Source organism: Ischnura elegans, chromosome X (genome assembly GCF_921293095.1).
Source record: "Ischnura elegans chromosome X, ioIscEleg1.1, whole genome shotgun sequence".
Lineage (NCBI taxonomy): Eukaryota > Metazoa > Arthropoda > Insecta > Odonata > Coenagrionidae > Ischnura > Ischnura elegans.
Window position 1 is genome coordinate 77161497 of NC_060259.1, and position 14004 is coordinate 77175500.

The 14004-nt window shown below is 38.8% G+C and overlaps 1 protein-coding gene across 4 annotated transcripts in view; it reads left to right on the forward strand.

Annotated features, from left to right (window-relative positions):
- LOC124170486 (transcription factor EC) overlaps positions 1 to 14004 on the forward strand; it is a 195868-nt gene that overhangs the window by 42888 nt on the left and 138976 nt on the right. For all 4 annotated transcript variants that reach the window (XM_046549230.1, XM_046549226.1, XM_046549228.1 and 1 more), the window contains exons 2-3: positions 2707 to 2896; positions 6484 to 6738. In XM_046549230.1, the coding sequence (XP_046405186.1) occupies positions 2707 to 2896; positions 6484 to 6738 (445 nt within the window). The remainder of the gene's footprint in view (positions 1 to 2706; positions 2897 to 6483; positions 6739 to 14004) is intronic.

The following is a 14004-nucleotide window of genomic DNA, read 5'->3' on the forward strand; positions in this document are numbered from 1 at the left end:
TACTCCCGAAACTCGCTTAGATTTTTCATTTGATGAGGACATTTCTACCTCTAATTCACTATTTTGTGGGATGTTAATGTTGGGTGTCGACGTTAAAAAGGAATGTTTTGGTGAGGTAGGGAAAATTTATTTTTCAGGTGTCTAAAATTTGGAAAATTATTTGGCTACAATGTTGAAATCGTATTTATTCTGGATTTTGTATTATTTACACCTCATTACAAAAATACATTGCCAATATAATGCGTAGCATTGTATTTGTTTTTCAATCGTTGAAAAATTTTGTACTTAAAACTTTTTTACAACCTTGAAAAGTTGTGTGTGAACAAAAACCGTCTGAAAATGTGTTACGCATGTACGCGTTGGAATTTATTTGAAACCTATTCTAATGGGTCAGCATTTCAACTTTATAATTGGTCATAGACTTATATTATCAATATACGAATGTTTTTTATTTTAAATTTGTCCTGGCACTCACTGCAAAATTCATGGAGAAATCTCATTAAGGTTTTGAATGTTTTTGTCGTTCAATATTGGAACAAATTCGATTGTAATTTGTAATATTGAAATAGGTTTCTTTCAACGATAAGATAAAATCGACCTTTATTTATTAAAATCGGATTCATGGAAATATTTTTTCGTGGTATGCTGGAATAAATAGTGATTGTTTTATATCTCGGTTATATACACTTCGTCAGGGTGTGGATATTACTTATTCTCTTGAATAATGTATCTCGATTAGTTTTTTGTCGTAAAATTTCCGGAAATACTTGTGTTTGGCTTCATTACCTTACCAACATACTTCGTTTTGTTTTCTCCTTCCAATTTGTGAACCTCCTATTATAGTTTTCAAATATTGTTGGCTTTTTAGTCGCACAACTACTGCGTGAAAAAATTAACTACCCCTGAGTCGCATGAAATTTGTTTCACAGAACGGTTTAGACTATTCAATGAAAGTGGTCGTCTATTAAATCTTCGAATTATCATCTCAGTCTGAGAGCATACGGAATCATAGTTGGTTGAGGTGAAGTGGAATGGCGCCAATTTATTTATAAGGAAAACGTAGTGACACTGATGTTGAGGCTTTTGTTAACCTTCCTTGCCTACGTGGGAATGCTGACTTGTATGACAAAGTAAATTCGCTCTCTCTCTTGTCATGCAGTCTCATAACGGGATTACTTGTTGGTTCCGATGAAGTTTAAAATAACTTTCCCCTGCCACCCTCCTGATCTTTTATTAGGTTCAGAATCACATTACCTCGATGCTGGCTGTTGCCTGAACAATTGTTTGAATTTATTCGGTGGTATGAATTGTTTGAATGCTTGCCAAATATTCCAACTTACGTATAATTTTCATGAATCACTAAAGATTGTAGCCAATTTATCATTATTTTTTTTAAAGAAAGTGTGATTAATTAAAATTTCCTCGCCCCTGCTATGCCTGAGTTACGTTTCTGATGTGGAAACTCTGGGTTTCCCGTGTTTTCAATGTTTCCAATCGTCTCTTCTCATCTGTTGCGGAAGTCGATGAAGCGTGGGTGATCTCTTTCACAAATGTTTTCTCTGCTTGAATGGGGAGAATCAAATATCCTAGTTAATCACTAAATACATTTCACAATTATCTTGTGTTCTTCTGTAGCCGCGTGCATTTGGTCTGGAACGTTTGATCTTCTTTGATGAACTAATACAGTTAACTCACAATTTCTAGCTTCTAAGTAATTACTATTGGTTCAAAGATTTTACCCACGTTTCTTTTTGCTCTTCCGTTAGCATTTATTCCGCATTGTTCATTTTCTGGATGCCTGAAACCCGTGTTTCTCTAAATAATGTGATCGCTACATTTTGAACTCTTTTTGGTGAATCGTTTAACGATTATGTAAGTCATAATTCCAGGATAATTGTATATCGTTGGGATTCGACTAAAAGAAATCATTGACGGTAAATAATTATGATTTTGACTTCTCTCCGTGTTTGCTCCTCTTTGTATACATATACATCTTGATATATATGCACAGTAGATTCCGGTTAATTGGGACATATCGGGACTTGTGCACTATGGCCAATTAAGCGGCTGCCCCAATTATGCGAACTATCCTGTATATGGGCATAAACAAACGTTGAAATGATAGAAAGAAGACTAAAGAATGTTTATAATGCAATATAAGTTTATTAAACTATTAATATGATTAATAAATCTGCGAGTTGATTTAATTTATTATTTTTTTTTTAATTATAACAATTTAGTTAAAAATATTTTTCACAGCCTCGGGAGACGCTGAATGAATGTCTTTAATTAAGTCCTGTTAAATAAAAGTCCTATCCTCTTGCGGATAGTATAACAACAGGAGCTTTCAAGATAGGGCAAGAATAGGAATATTTGTGAAAAAAAAGAGTAAATAAAAGGAGGAAAATAAAAAAAATAATATTCTGAAAAAAAAAATTAATTTAGTCGCGAGTATAGAGTCTATGCCGCCGACTCATGGGCCAATAAAGTGTCATGCGGTCCCAATAAAGCGGAGAATACTCTGGGATATTCCTCTCTTGGGTTCTCTTCTTTAAGAACTGCCCCAATTAAGCGACTGCCCCAAGTAACCGGTGGACCCATTAAACGGAATCTACTGTATTTGGATTAAGACTGAGTATTTATTATTATTATTATGTACACCGCAAGGATTATCGACTCAATGTGAAACGCTCCTCTCGCCCGCAGCGCGCCCACCTTCAAAAGCGTGGTGCCGACTTCTCGGACTCAGATGAAGCTGCACCTGATGCGGGAGCAGCTTCAGGAGCAGGAGCGGCGGGAGGCGCGGGGGCAGAGGCCTCGGCCCGCCCCCGTCAGCGTGCCCACGCCGCCACCGCCTCCCATCAATGTGTCCGCCATCCCGCCGCAAGTGCTCAAGGTGAGTCGAAATTCATTCACGTGCCACTCTCATTGTTAATCAGGGTGTCCAGCGACCGGGAAAACTGGGGATAGGGTGGTTTCCTATTTTTTAATTGCCTATTGATGTGATTAATACCTATTGTTGTGTTAGAAGTAGTAATCCAGTTCTTGTTTCATTTGTTAAGCTACATTTCCTTTTTTAAGGTTGTGTTATTTATTTCTTGGTATGTTCAATGTTCGTTCTGTTAGAAAAATAAATTATTCTTTTCCGATTTTACTATGTTAATTCCAGTTTACTATGTTAATTGTACTGCTCACCACTTTAACAATTTCTATTTGCCAAAGAAGTTAAAACTCCTAGAGCAATAAATGAGTTAATTATTATTGTTTTTCAAAAGATTATTGCTCCTGGAGTACATATTTCACGCTTTTAGATTTTTAAATGACGATATCTATTTTTCACGATTAAATGAAAAGTGCATATTTTCAACGCGCGAAAACGCGACGGCAAAATATAAATGCTGGGAAAACCCCGTGGGATGTCATTCTGGTGCCAACTGCCGCCGTGAGAGGCCATCTTGGTGCCTTATGAACGCCGCTACGATGCTGGCTGCTAGCTGGTAGCGCTCGGCTTAAATAAGGATTATTAATACCCTATCAAACGAAGGAAACTTTCCGACCATCGGCAATTTTAATATATGATTATTAAGAAATGTTTCCCAGAGCTCTGTGCCACATGCATGCATTAATAATCACAGACGATGTGAATCTAGGTCCCCGTGAGGTCACGTAGAGTGGCATAGCATGGGCGTCAATCTGGCCTTTTTCAAATGAGGTTAAAATTGACCATTAACAAACGTCTAAACTGGGATTTCTAAAACCAAATAATTTATATATTATGAACACACTAATGGTGGGCTACGAATCGCAATCAATGCCTTTCGTTTTCTTTGATGAAGGAAACTACCCTATTATGCATGAATTATTCTCGAATTAATTCTCAAACTGGAACTTTCAAAATCTTTTATTTCATATTAATTTCACATAAAATTTTGCTAATTCATCACCCATATTCTATTTTAAGTCCAGTAGCTTATTAGAATTTTGACAGCCGTATCGAAACGTGGAATGCCAAACGAGAAAATAGAATCGAATTTCTGGAACTCTTGACTCAAGTGAGACTCCAAAACGCGACGAATGAAATGCCAGGTGACATCAACATCTACTTAGGAGGACGAAACGGCGTCTTGGCTTGCATTGAATAGCTTTAATTTTTAAATACTATGTTTTCTAACTACCTTTTTCCTTGTCCTTGTAAATAATAGGGTTTTCTTTCCATAGGGCAGTTTACTTCACCAAAGAAAATGAAAGGCATTGATTGCGATTCGTTTCCCACCATTAGTGTGTTCATAATTTACAAATTATTTGGTTTTAGAAATCTCAGTTCAGACGAATGGCATTGGTCAATTTTAACCGCATTTGAAAAAGGCCAGATTGGCGCCCATGCGATGCCACTCTACGTGACGTCACAGGGACTTAGATTCATGTCAGGAGTTCTACATCGTCTGAGATTACCAATACATGCATGAGGCACAGAGCTCAGGGAAACATGTCTTAGTAATCACCTATTAAAACTGCCTAGGGTCGGAAAGTTTCCTTCTTTTGATAGGGTGTTAATAATCCTTATTTAAGCCGAGCGCTACCAGCTAGCATGGTACTTCGCTACCTGCGAGCAGCCTGCGTCGTATCAGCGCACAAATCCTCGTCCCAAGGTCACCTCACAATGCGACAGCGGGAACCAGAATGATGTCACACGGGGTTTTCCCAGCATTCATACTCAGCCGTCGCGTTTTCGCGCGCTTGAAAATTTTCACTTTTCATTTAATCGCGAAAATAGATATCGTCATTAAATAATCTAAAAGCGTGAAATACGTAATCCCCGAGTAATAATCTTTCGATTTAGGCAATAAAAATATAAGGAAACCACCCTATTGAATATAACGTTATTTAAAAGTATTGAAGTAATTTTGGGTGTTTTAAAATTCTTATCTATCGCTGTAGTCACGTAAGATTAACCTGGAATTTTGTAAAACTTCCCTGGAAAACCGGGAATCATGCATAATTTTTTTGTTTTGATGTCTTACACACCCTGTTAATTAAATTTCTGGTTTTCGACTATTCAGGAGCGCCGGGAACTTCCAGAAGTACTTCGAAGTACCACATGGTTTTGTCAGTAATTGATCCGGAGGAAGTGCCTTTGTGGTTTTCCTTTTTTTTATAGAAAAAATAGCTGGTAGTTATCGGTACGGAGAACTTAGCGTGAGATATAAGTACACATGCATCGATGTTGGCGATCAAAGAGAAAAGTGAGTGTTTATCTGTTACAATTAATTCGGAAATAAGTCGGATTTTTAATCGATTTGGAATCAATAGGAAAAATAAGCGTAAAAGTTTTGGAACGGGCAGTGCAGTAGTCATGAATACGATTTTCATGCGTTTTTGATAGCTGAAACCATGAGTCTCGGAAGAAAACATTTGGGGATGCAAATTAACATGAATATTGTATATAATGAAGAGTAAACTATGGGGAAAACAATCGATGCAGCCAGGAAACAACAAAACTCATTTTAAATTACGATTGTGCAGCAGTTGCAGCATTTACTGTTTCTTCTGCGGAAGAATGATTGATGGCTTCTAGTACGCGTTAATTATTTTCATAAAGGCACCTGAACTATTAATTGTTGTTCTGTTCCCTATTTAATTTTCTGAAAACTGTTTTTTGTAGACCGGCATGTAGACGGAGCCGGAATGGCAGAGCTCTGAAGAAGTTAGGATTCGTCAAGCGTATTGTGGGAAGATTTTCGGTTAAGAAAGTCAAAGAAAGGTGCTATTTCGCACTCGTCCGACCACACCTTGAATATTCAGCGAGCTCATGGGATCCGGTGCAGAAATATTTAATCCGTGAACTGGATAAAATACAAAGGAAAGCTGTGCGATTGGTCAAAAACTTCTGCAGGCAAACAGAAGGCGTTACCCTGATGTTAAACGAATTAGGCTGGGAGGCGCTAGAGACTCGGAGGCTGCGCGCTAGGCTTAGATTGCTTGAACAATTGAGAAACAAAAACTTTCAAAATGACACGTAGGACATCATTCTAGAGCCCCAATGTAATTACAGGTCCGTAAGAAGCGCTAAATTTAGAGAGATATTTTGCCGAACGGATAGGTATGGTAGGTAATTTGTTTTTCCCTCGAACCATATGGGAGCTTTTATTATATAAAGGTTGTTTATCTATTTATATTCAACTTCCCCGTAAACCACATAGAGGCCTTTTACAACAGAGGAATTAACAAAGCACGACACTAACATCCATGCCCTAGATAGGGACCACCTTCCCATGCGGGATTCGAACCCGCGACCTACGGTCTGGCAGGCGAGGACTTTACCCACCGCCACCGAGGCCAGCGTCGTAATTTTGTTTGAGCATTGGCTTTTTATATGGAAGCGGCTGGTATCCTAGCACCCCCTACCACACGCCTTTTCAGGCGGCTTGCGGGGCCTGTATGTTGATGTAGACTTGACTTGTGTTTGGTTTTCCTCTCTTGCAGGTGCAAACGGTGTTGGAAAACCCGACTCGGTACCACGTGATCGAGAAGCAAAAGAGCCAACTGCGGCAGTACTTCAGCAAGTCATTCCAGGGCCGAGGGGAGGGCGAGGGCGAGGAGCCCCCGGTGGCGGCAGCGGCGTCGTCGGCCGGGGCGACGCGGCCCCCGCTCACAGCGGCGGACGCCGCCACCACCGCCCCCAGCCCCGACACCCTCTTGTCGCCCGGCCTCAGCTCCGTCGCCACCAGCACATCGGACGTAAGTACCGTCACATTTCATCTCGTGGACGCGTTCTTAAGAGGATGCATCACTCCCACCTGATCGGTCATATTTAGTCCTAAATCTCGAATTATCAGTATTTTAAAACTTAATATTATTAGTTTTTCTTAAATTTCAGGGTATGTACAGGAGATCTTTTTTTAGCATATTACTATCTCAAATAGAAAAAAATTACATCAGATGAAATACTTCGTTTTAAGTAGTAGTTAAGATATGGGTAGTGTGTTGAAAAGGTTCAACTTGAATCAATAACATAAACTTTGTTTTTCCTCAAAATTTTTATTAAAATATGTCCGTGGTTTCGACGATTAACGTCATCTTCACCAGAACCTTAACTGTGGAAACCATGGCCGTGATTTAATAACAAATTCTGTGGAAAAAACACGGTTTAAGTTACTCTTTCAAAATGCTCAGTAAATTCAACTAAGTATCGCCGTAAACCATATTATTTTTTATGGGTCCACTTCATACTACCTGCAAAACTCGGGGTTCAGCATCTACGGCCTCGGAACTGTAGAAAGGAAAATACTCAAGATGTCCGTATAATTCTCCCACGGCTCGTCCACCTTGCAAGTCAAAATGGTCACTGTGTTGTTGTGTGGGAAGGGGGAGAAATTCACCGCAGGGACCAAACACCAGCCTCTCAGCCGGAAAGCCCAAAACACACACATATTCACTCACAACAAACATACACAACAAGATCCTTTGTGGGGGCTGTAGGGACCTCCACTAAGGATTCTCGCTCCACAAAAAACCGGGAATCTTCACAGGATAGGCCTGATAGGGATAGCCAGTGATTTGCGGAAACACACGCACTCCATACGCAGTCACTCACGCATTCACTCACCTACAGATGGCTTCAATCTTCCGGGAGAAAAAATTGCTCCAAAGAGAGCGTCGTCGAGGATCAGCAAGGGAACGAGGAATCTCTCCTCCTTCCCGCGCACCAGCACAGTGACAATTTTGACTTGCAAGGTGGACGAGCCGTGGGAAAATTATACGGCCATCCGAGTATTTTCCTTTCTACAGTTCATACTACCTGCGAACTTCAAGACAATAGCGTAAGAATGAAATGAGTAATGCGCTACGAAATAAGATTGGTCGAGCACAAGCAAGTCCTCTTTAATGTTACTGCTGTATCTTAAATTATTAGTGCCTGTTGCCTCTTTGTTCCTTTTTTCACTTCTCTAGAGAAATGAAAATTAGTGTATCGGTATGAACAAGAGGACTAACAAAGAAATATTTTGCGGAATACCCTTAGAAAAAAATCTTACATCTGTACTACGAGCTACGAGACTCTCCCAGCGTGCATTCTTTAATGTGACTTCTTTATTTTTCATCATTTGTCCGTGTCCCGCGTATGGCAATTTTTCTTCTGAAAAAATACTGGGGATTTTTAAATTTGCTATACAGGCCACTGTTGAATAAGGTTTATTGTTTACGCTTTGAAAATCTGAATATGGGTCTTTTAAAAGTGAGATTATATATTTTTTAATTTCTGGGTATGTAGAGGTGATCTTTGTCAGCATGTGGTTATCTCAAATATAAAACTTGTAAAAAATGCTTAGGTATAATTTTCAAATTTGAGGTATGCGCGTTGTGATGTGGTCTACTTCATATACCCAAAAATTTCAAGTAGATTGAAGTGTGACACGAGAGATACGATACGAAATGAGACTGTTCGAACACAAGTGATACGTCCTCTTAAATGTTACCGCAGTATCTTAAATCATTTGTGCCTGTCGTTGCCTCTTTTTACTTTCTTTCACCCCTCTAGCGTAATGGAAATGAGTACATCGGTATGAACGTGAGGAAAAACGGAGAAATATTTTGCGGGATCGAAAAAATCTCACAGAAGCTACGAGACTCTCCGAGAGTGTATTTTCTTTGCTCTTATTATTTTTCAGCACTGGTCTGTGCTCCAAATATGCAAATTTAGTTGAGAAAAAACTTGGGTTAGATTTATAAATTTGATGCATGAGCAACCGTTGGATAAGGTTTTATAATATCCTGAAATTTTTAATATGCATCGTAAGAGGGCGCATCACTCCCATTCGACCGATTATATTGTAACTTTTTCGTTTCGTATTACTTAGTGAAAAATTTCTCTAACCTCTACTAATTTTCTAAGCACATTAAGTTAACCCTCATCGTAACTTATCGGGATCTCAAGTCGAAGAGATTTATTTACCTCCGAGAAAATTCTGATGTAATATTTGAAACTGTGTATGTGAAGATACAGGTCTACTCATTATAACCTAAAAAATTCAAGATGGCAGGGTATATTTTTAAATTTGAAAATCTCCATGAAAAAATGACCGGTCGAGCGGTAATGGTACCTCCTCATAATTATTTGAATCCTTCTCCACTAATTTACAACCACTTGCTCATTCGACGTGAAAATAGTTAGGATTAATGGGGGTTGAGGTCACCACTGATGTATCAGCTATCGGCGTGTGGACTACTTTTTCAGGCTACGTGGGTCACCTTCTTTCCCTGGTCCATCTCTCACTTCGAGGATTTAATTTGTGGTTGTCCGAAGGCTCGTGATTTGAACCACGGACCCTCTGATTAGTAGCTCAAGGCTTAACCTATTAGGCCATCATGTTCCCTTAATACCCTTACTTACTCTTTCCTCAAAAATCTCATTTGTTTGCCTATTACAGATCTTGGGCCCGAATGTACCCATGTAACGCGGCAAATGCGATTTCCGAGGTCGCTGATTACGAATTTGACCTTAGAAATTAAAGAATGTCAACATTTTCGCGAATGAGAATATGAATCAGAAAAAAATTTCTCATAAAACAGAAAATCGGAATGAAAGTTGACAATTTATAGGTTTAAAAGGTCGCGGATCACGAATTTCACATAGGAAATATACCTTTTCATAATTATATTATTGTAATTTTATTTTTTTCTAAATAAATAGGAAGATATGCGCATAAAAATATTTCATGTTAATTAACGGTCACTGAAAGCTCGGATAATCTATATGATAACGCGAACTTGGGACACGGCGAAGGTATTTATTTTTGACTCGCCATGTCATCAGGCTTATGTCATCGACTGCCAGCCTAAAGGTAACGGGTTCGAATCTTTCTTGGGTGTACTTTTCTTCGCTCCAGGGCTTGGTTTTATGTGATTGTCAATCAATGAGTTCATTGCAATGAAGGAACTGATGTTTCTTTAAAAAAAATGCTCTTATATATTAAGGTGACGTAACTATTGTTATTTTTATTATAAACATTTCAAAATTATAGCCTACTTTCCTAAAAAGAAGTCGACGTATCCGAGTTTGAATAGTTATATCTCAGTAACTACTCGTTCGGTTACCAATCGGCTGTGACGTACAACTTGTTTAGAAGGTACTTCATCTTGTTGACTTTTCATGGTAAATGGAATTAACCCTTTTCAACGTGTACCTTTATTATAAATATAAGTTTTAAGTACGCGTAGTTTTAAGTAATTTATCTGATGCTCACATATATGAAGCTACGGAATAGATTTTCCAAAAAAATAATTGACTAATTAAATATGCAACTAAGGTGCAAAATAACCGAAAAGTAGATACGGATGTCTGACACAAAACTCAACCTGGTGAACATCGATTGATGCTGGCAAAATATTCCAGATAATATTGAGGTAGAATTTTCATGTCTAAGATACGGGAAAATGTGAACGAGTGCTTATTCTGTGAACCGTGAAAATATCATTAAAAGGGGAAGTTAAAAACAAGGAATACTTCGCGGGAAAGGACCCTTCGAGTGGGAGTGATACGACCTCTTTAACTTTGGAATTAGAGGCGAGGGATGGTTTATTTCTTGGAAGATGCCGCCTTTTATTTCTCCGAACAGCTCATCTCAATGGGTGGGGTGAGTGTTATCCTTCTGGCACTGGGCCACTCTCTTCATTTGTGTAAGGAACGTCCCCCGTTTCTCAGTCGTCTGACTGATTCCGGCCTCATCGCGTTATTCCTGCGAGACAAGTTGAATTTTGCAATACTTTGCTCGCTTTTTCATAACTTACTGCATCTGTTTGTCTGTTTCATCGATAACATGTTGTAATTGATTTTTAACTCACTTCCCAATGTCGGATCGGCTTAAAATTTTGCACGTTTGCTTGATTCTGTTAAGTTTATATTATTCTATAATCAGACGTTTGAATTTTTTCCACCGTTCTCTAATTAATGAACTAAATTTCCATGTATAGAAATAGTTAAAAATTTTCTGAATTGGTAGCGTTTGCTATACATTATTTGGCAGAATTTTCTTTAACGACTCTAGTTTGATCGATTACCTGATTCACCACTAAAAAGTAGAAAATAAAAATAAACTTATAATATTGAAGATACGCGCTTTTTCCAAGAACAATATAAAATGCACTACAATGTAAAAAAATAAACTTATCATAACTAGGAAGATGTAGCGTAGGTGCAGATTAGGTTTACATAATTATATTGCGTGCCAATCCTTACTCATCTATCAAGCTCTTAATACTCCTTAACAAACGCTTAATTCTCCGAGTGTTTTAAAATATTTTTTGTTTTATTTTTACCAACTTTTTATCCCACTCGTTTTTAAAAACTTTCGACGATTTTGGATTGCTAGTCAGTATTTTATAGTCTCACGACAGCTTAAAATTTTATGACCTCCCTGATCACCGAAATCCCTGCCTCTATAATTAAGTATAAGGAGGATTACTCATTAGCAAAATAATGGCCTCCGAATGAAAGAAGGATGAAAAACCTCCACTGCAAAAAAATATATTGAATATAGAATGAAATACTTAACACTATTTCCACATGCATAATTAATGAATTTGTTATCGTTTTACTTAAATTTTTATTTACTCTTATTTTTTTAAGAACAATAAATATATTTTTGTATTATAATTTATTATTATTTTTTAATTTTTAAATTATTCCTGATGAAACTGCAGTGTAGTGAACTATATTGGCTCGTTAATTAAATTGTGTATACGGAAACATTACATTGTATTTCATATTACTACAATGGAATTCCACGAATTATCGAAGTATTCTCCATCAATTGTACAAAATTACATAACTTTTGGTAGTGTTTTTTCTCTCGACAACGTACATTCTAGGGAAAATATCGTTGGTAATTATAATTTCGAGTATGGGAAAACGCCGCTAGTGTAGAATATTCGTGTTCTCATTTATAATTTGCCTAATCTGAGCCTTGCACTCAAATGCATTCGAGTGTGGTGGAAAAGGAGGCGATATTTTGGGAATACTCTTAGTGTCTGAGGTAAGGGATTTCCGTGAAGGGAACTGAGACAGTTGTGAGATCGACGCTTCGCGGAGCAGTTGTCCCAATGTGGCAGACGAAAGGACGCCGGTGATCACGGGGAAGGTGATGCAGACCTTATCTTCCGGCGTAAATTTAGCCAATTACCGTCTCCTTATGTGACGCTCACCTATAAGAATCTATAATATACGTTTCCCAAAAAATGGATCCACTAATTAAGTACTTGCTTTTGCGCTTTTAAAGCTCAAAATAACCAGAAAGTATATTCGAGTGCCTGGCATATAACGCAACTTTGCAAACATCATTTGAAGTTCAAAATTTACAATAACCATAAAACAGAAACGACGATGTAGTTGTTGGCGACTTCATTCTTTGCGGATGATTTCGTACGAATTATTGTTAACTTGTATCGGTTTGTGAAAAGGAGGCACAGACCCACATTTTCCGCGTGAGCAATTGCATGCATTAAAATTGGTGACTCAATCATTTATGATATTTAAAATAGTGATGAATAGCTTGGAAAAATTATGAATTTGACGCATCAAATCATCCTCAGTGTATATTTCGGCAAACAGTCCTAAATGCAGCGTATTTTTTTCGTGAAATTTGGATCGTATTTCCCGTCGTGGATGACGCTTGTGGCGACTTTTGTAAACCCATGTAAATGCGCGGTAGGTAGCAATACGTTCAGCGGTCGACTTGAGATTCCTCTTTGCATTATTCGTGATTTTTAAGGTATCTGGTTTTCATTGTATGGGCCACTTAGTTGGTAAAATCGAAAGCAGATGTCGTGACGGTTTTAGTTCTTCTTTAAGCGATGGGACGTGCCCTTTCCACTCTTTGGATCGTATGCTTCCTCGAGTCTTCCCCTTCCCTCCCACCCTACGTACTCTTTATTCACGGTTTATTTCAAATGCCTTGGCGGCTGAGAGTTTGACATTTTTCTCGTCAGCTCTGTCGCGCAGGAGGGAAATCTGTGGATAACCGTGATAATTTTCATCGCTATTAAATTCCATATACTTTGAAACCTCTGCTCACGGACACCTCCGATTTACGGACACCTCTGACTTAGGGAAAATATTCAGTTCCTCTATTGAGGATATGCATTTATAAAGGATAGTACCTCTAGTATACGTACTCTCCCACTTACGGTCACGGGCACTTTTTTGGCACAATGTCACTCTTTTACGGACACCATCGCATTGGGTTTTCCTACGTTTAAAGCTCGCGTAGGAATCCTGTTTGAAGGTGTAGGAGAATCTGGAGGCAGCAGCGCAGTGTCGCGGCGACGCGATTGCCCATCTAAAGAATCGTCATTTCCAAGGTTCATCGGCGGTAGATCAGCACGTTTACTTTCAGCGCGGGGTCGAAAGGCGTCAAATTGAAGGAGATCTCGGATTAAAAAGCGCAGCGTGGAGCAGCAGGAAAAAGGACTGGAGCCGAGCTTTTTTCCACGATTGAGATTTCCTCGATCGTGGAGCGAATACCCCATATCCACGTGCCGCTTTAGTTCCATTGATCTATTGCAAATAAGTGTGACCGGTTTGAAATCATCGAAAAGCAGAAAGGATTTATTGTATTCTAATCTTGTGCTCCAAAGGTCGGAGTTGCGTGAAAACTATATAAAGGGGAAACCTTTCATCACTTGAAACTTGGAGGTAGGCACGCGTCTCTCTGCTTATGTGGCGTCGAGGTCACGGCAGGAATGCTTCGACCGTCAGTTTTGTTGTTATTGAAGCAGGCGAGTACGTGCTCGGTACTTCTTCCTGACTTCAAATACTTGGTCCATGAGAATGCTTGCCCTCGCTCCGTATATCGTCCATTTCCGCATTATGATCGTTGTGCTCAATGTTGCCCCAACTATGCGTGCCGAGAGCATTTCGGATAACAGCGGAACCTCTGCTTTTACATACAATAAAAATCGCTCATAAAGGCCGTTTTACACGGGGCACGGAATTGCGCAGGTTAGAGATGC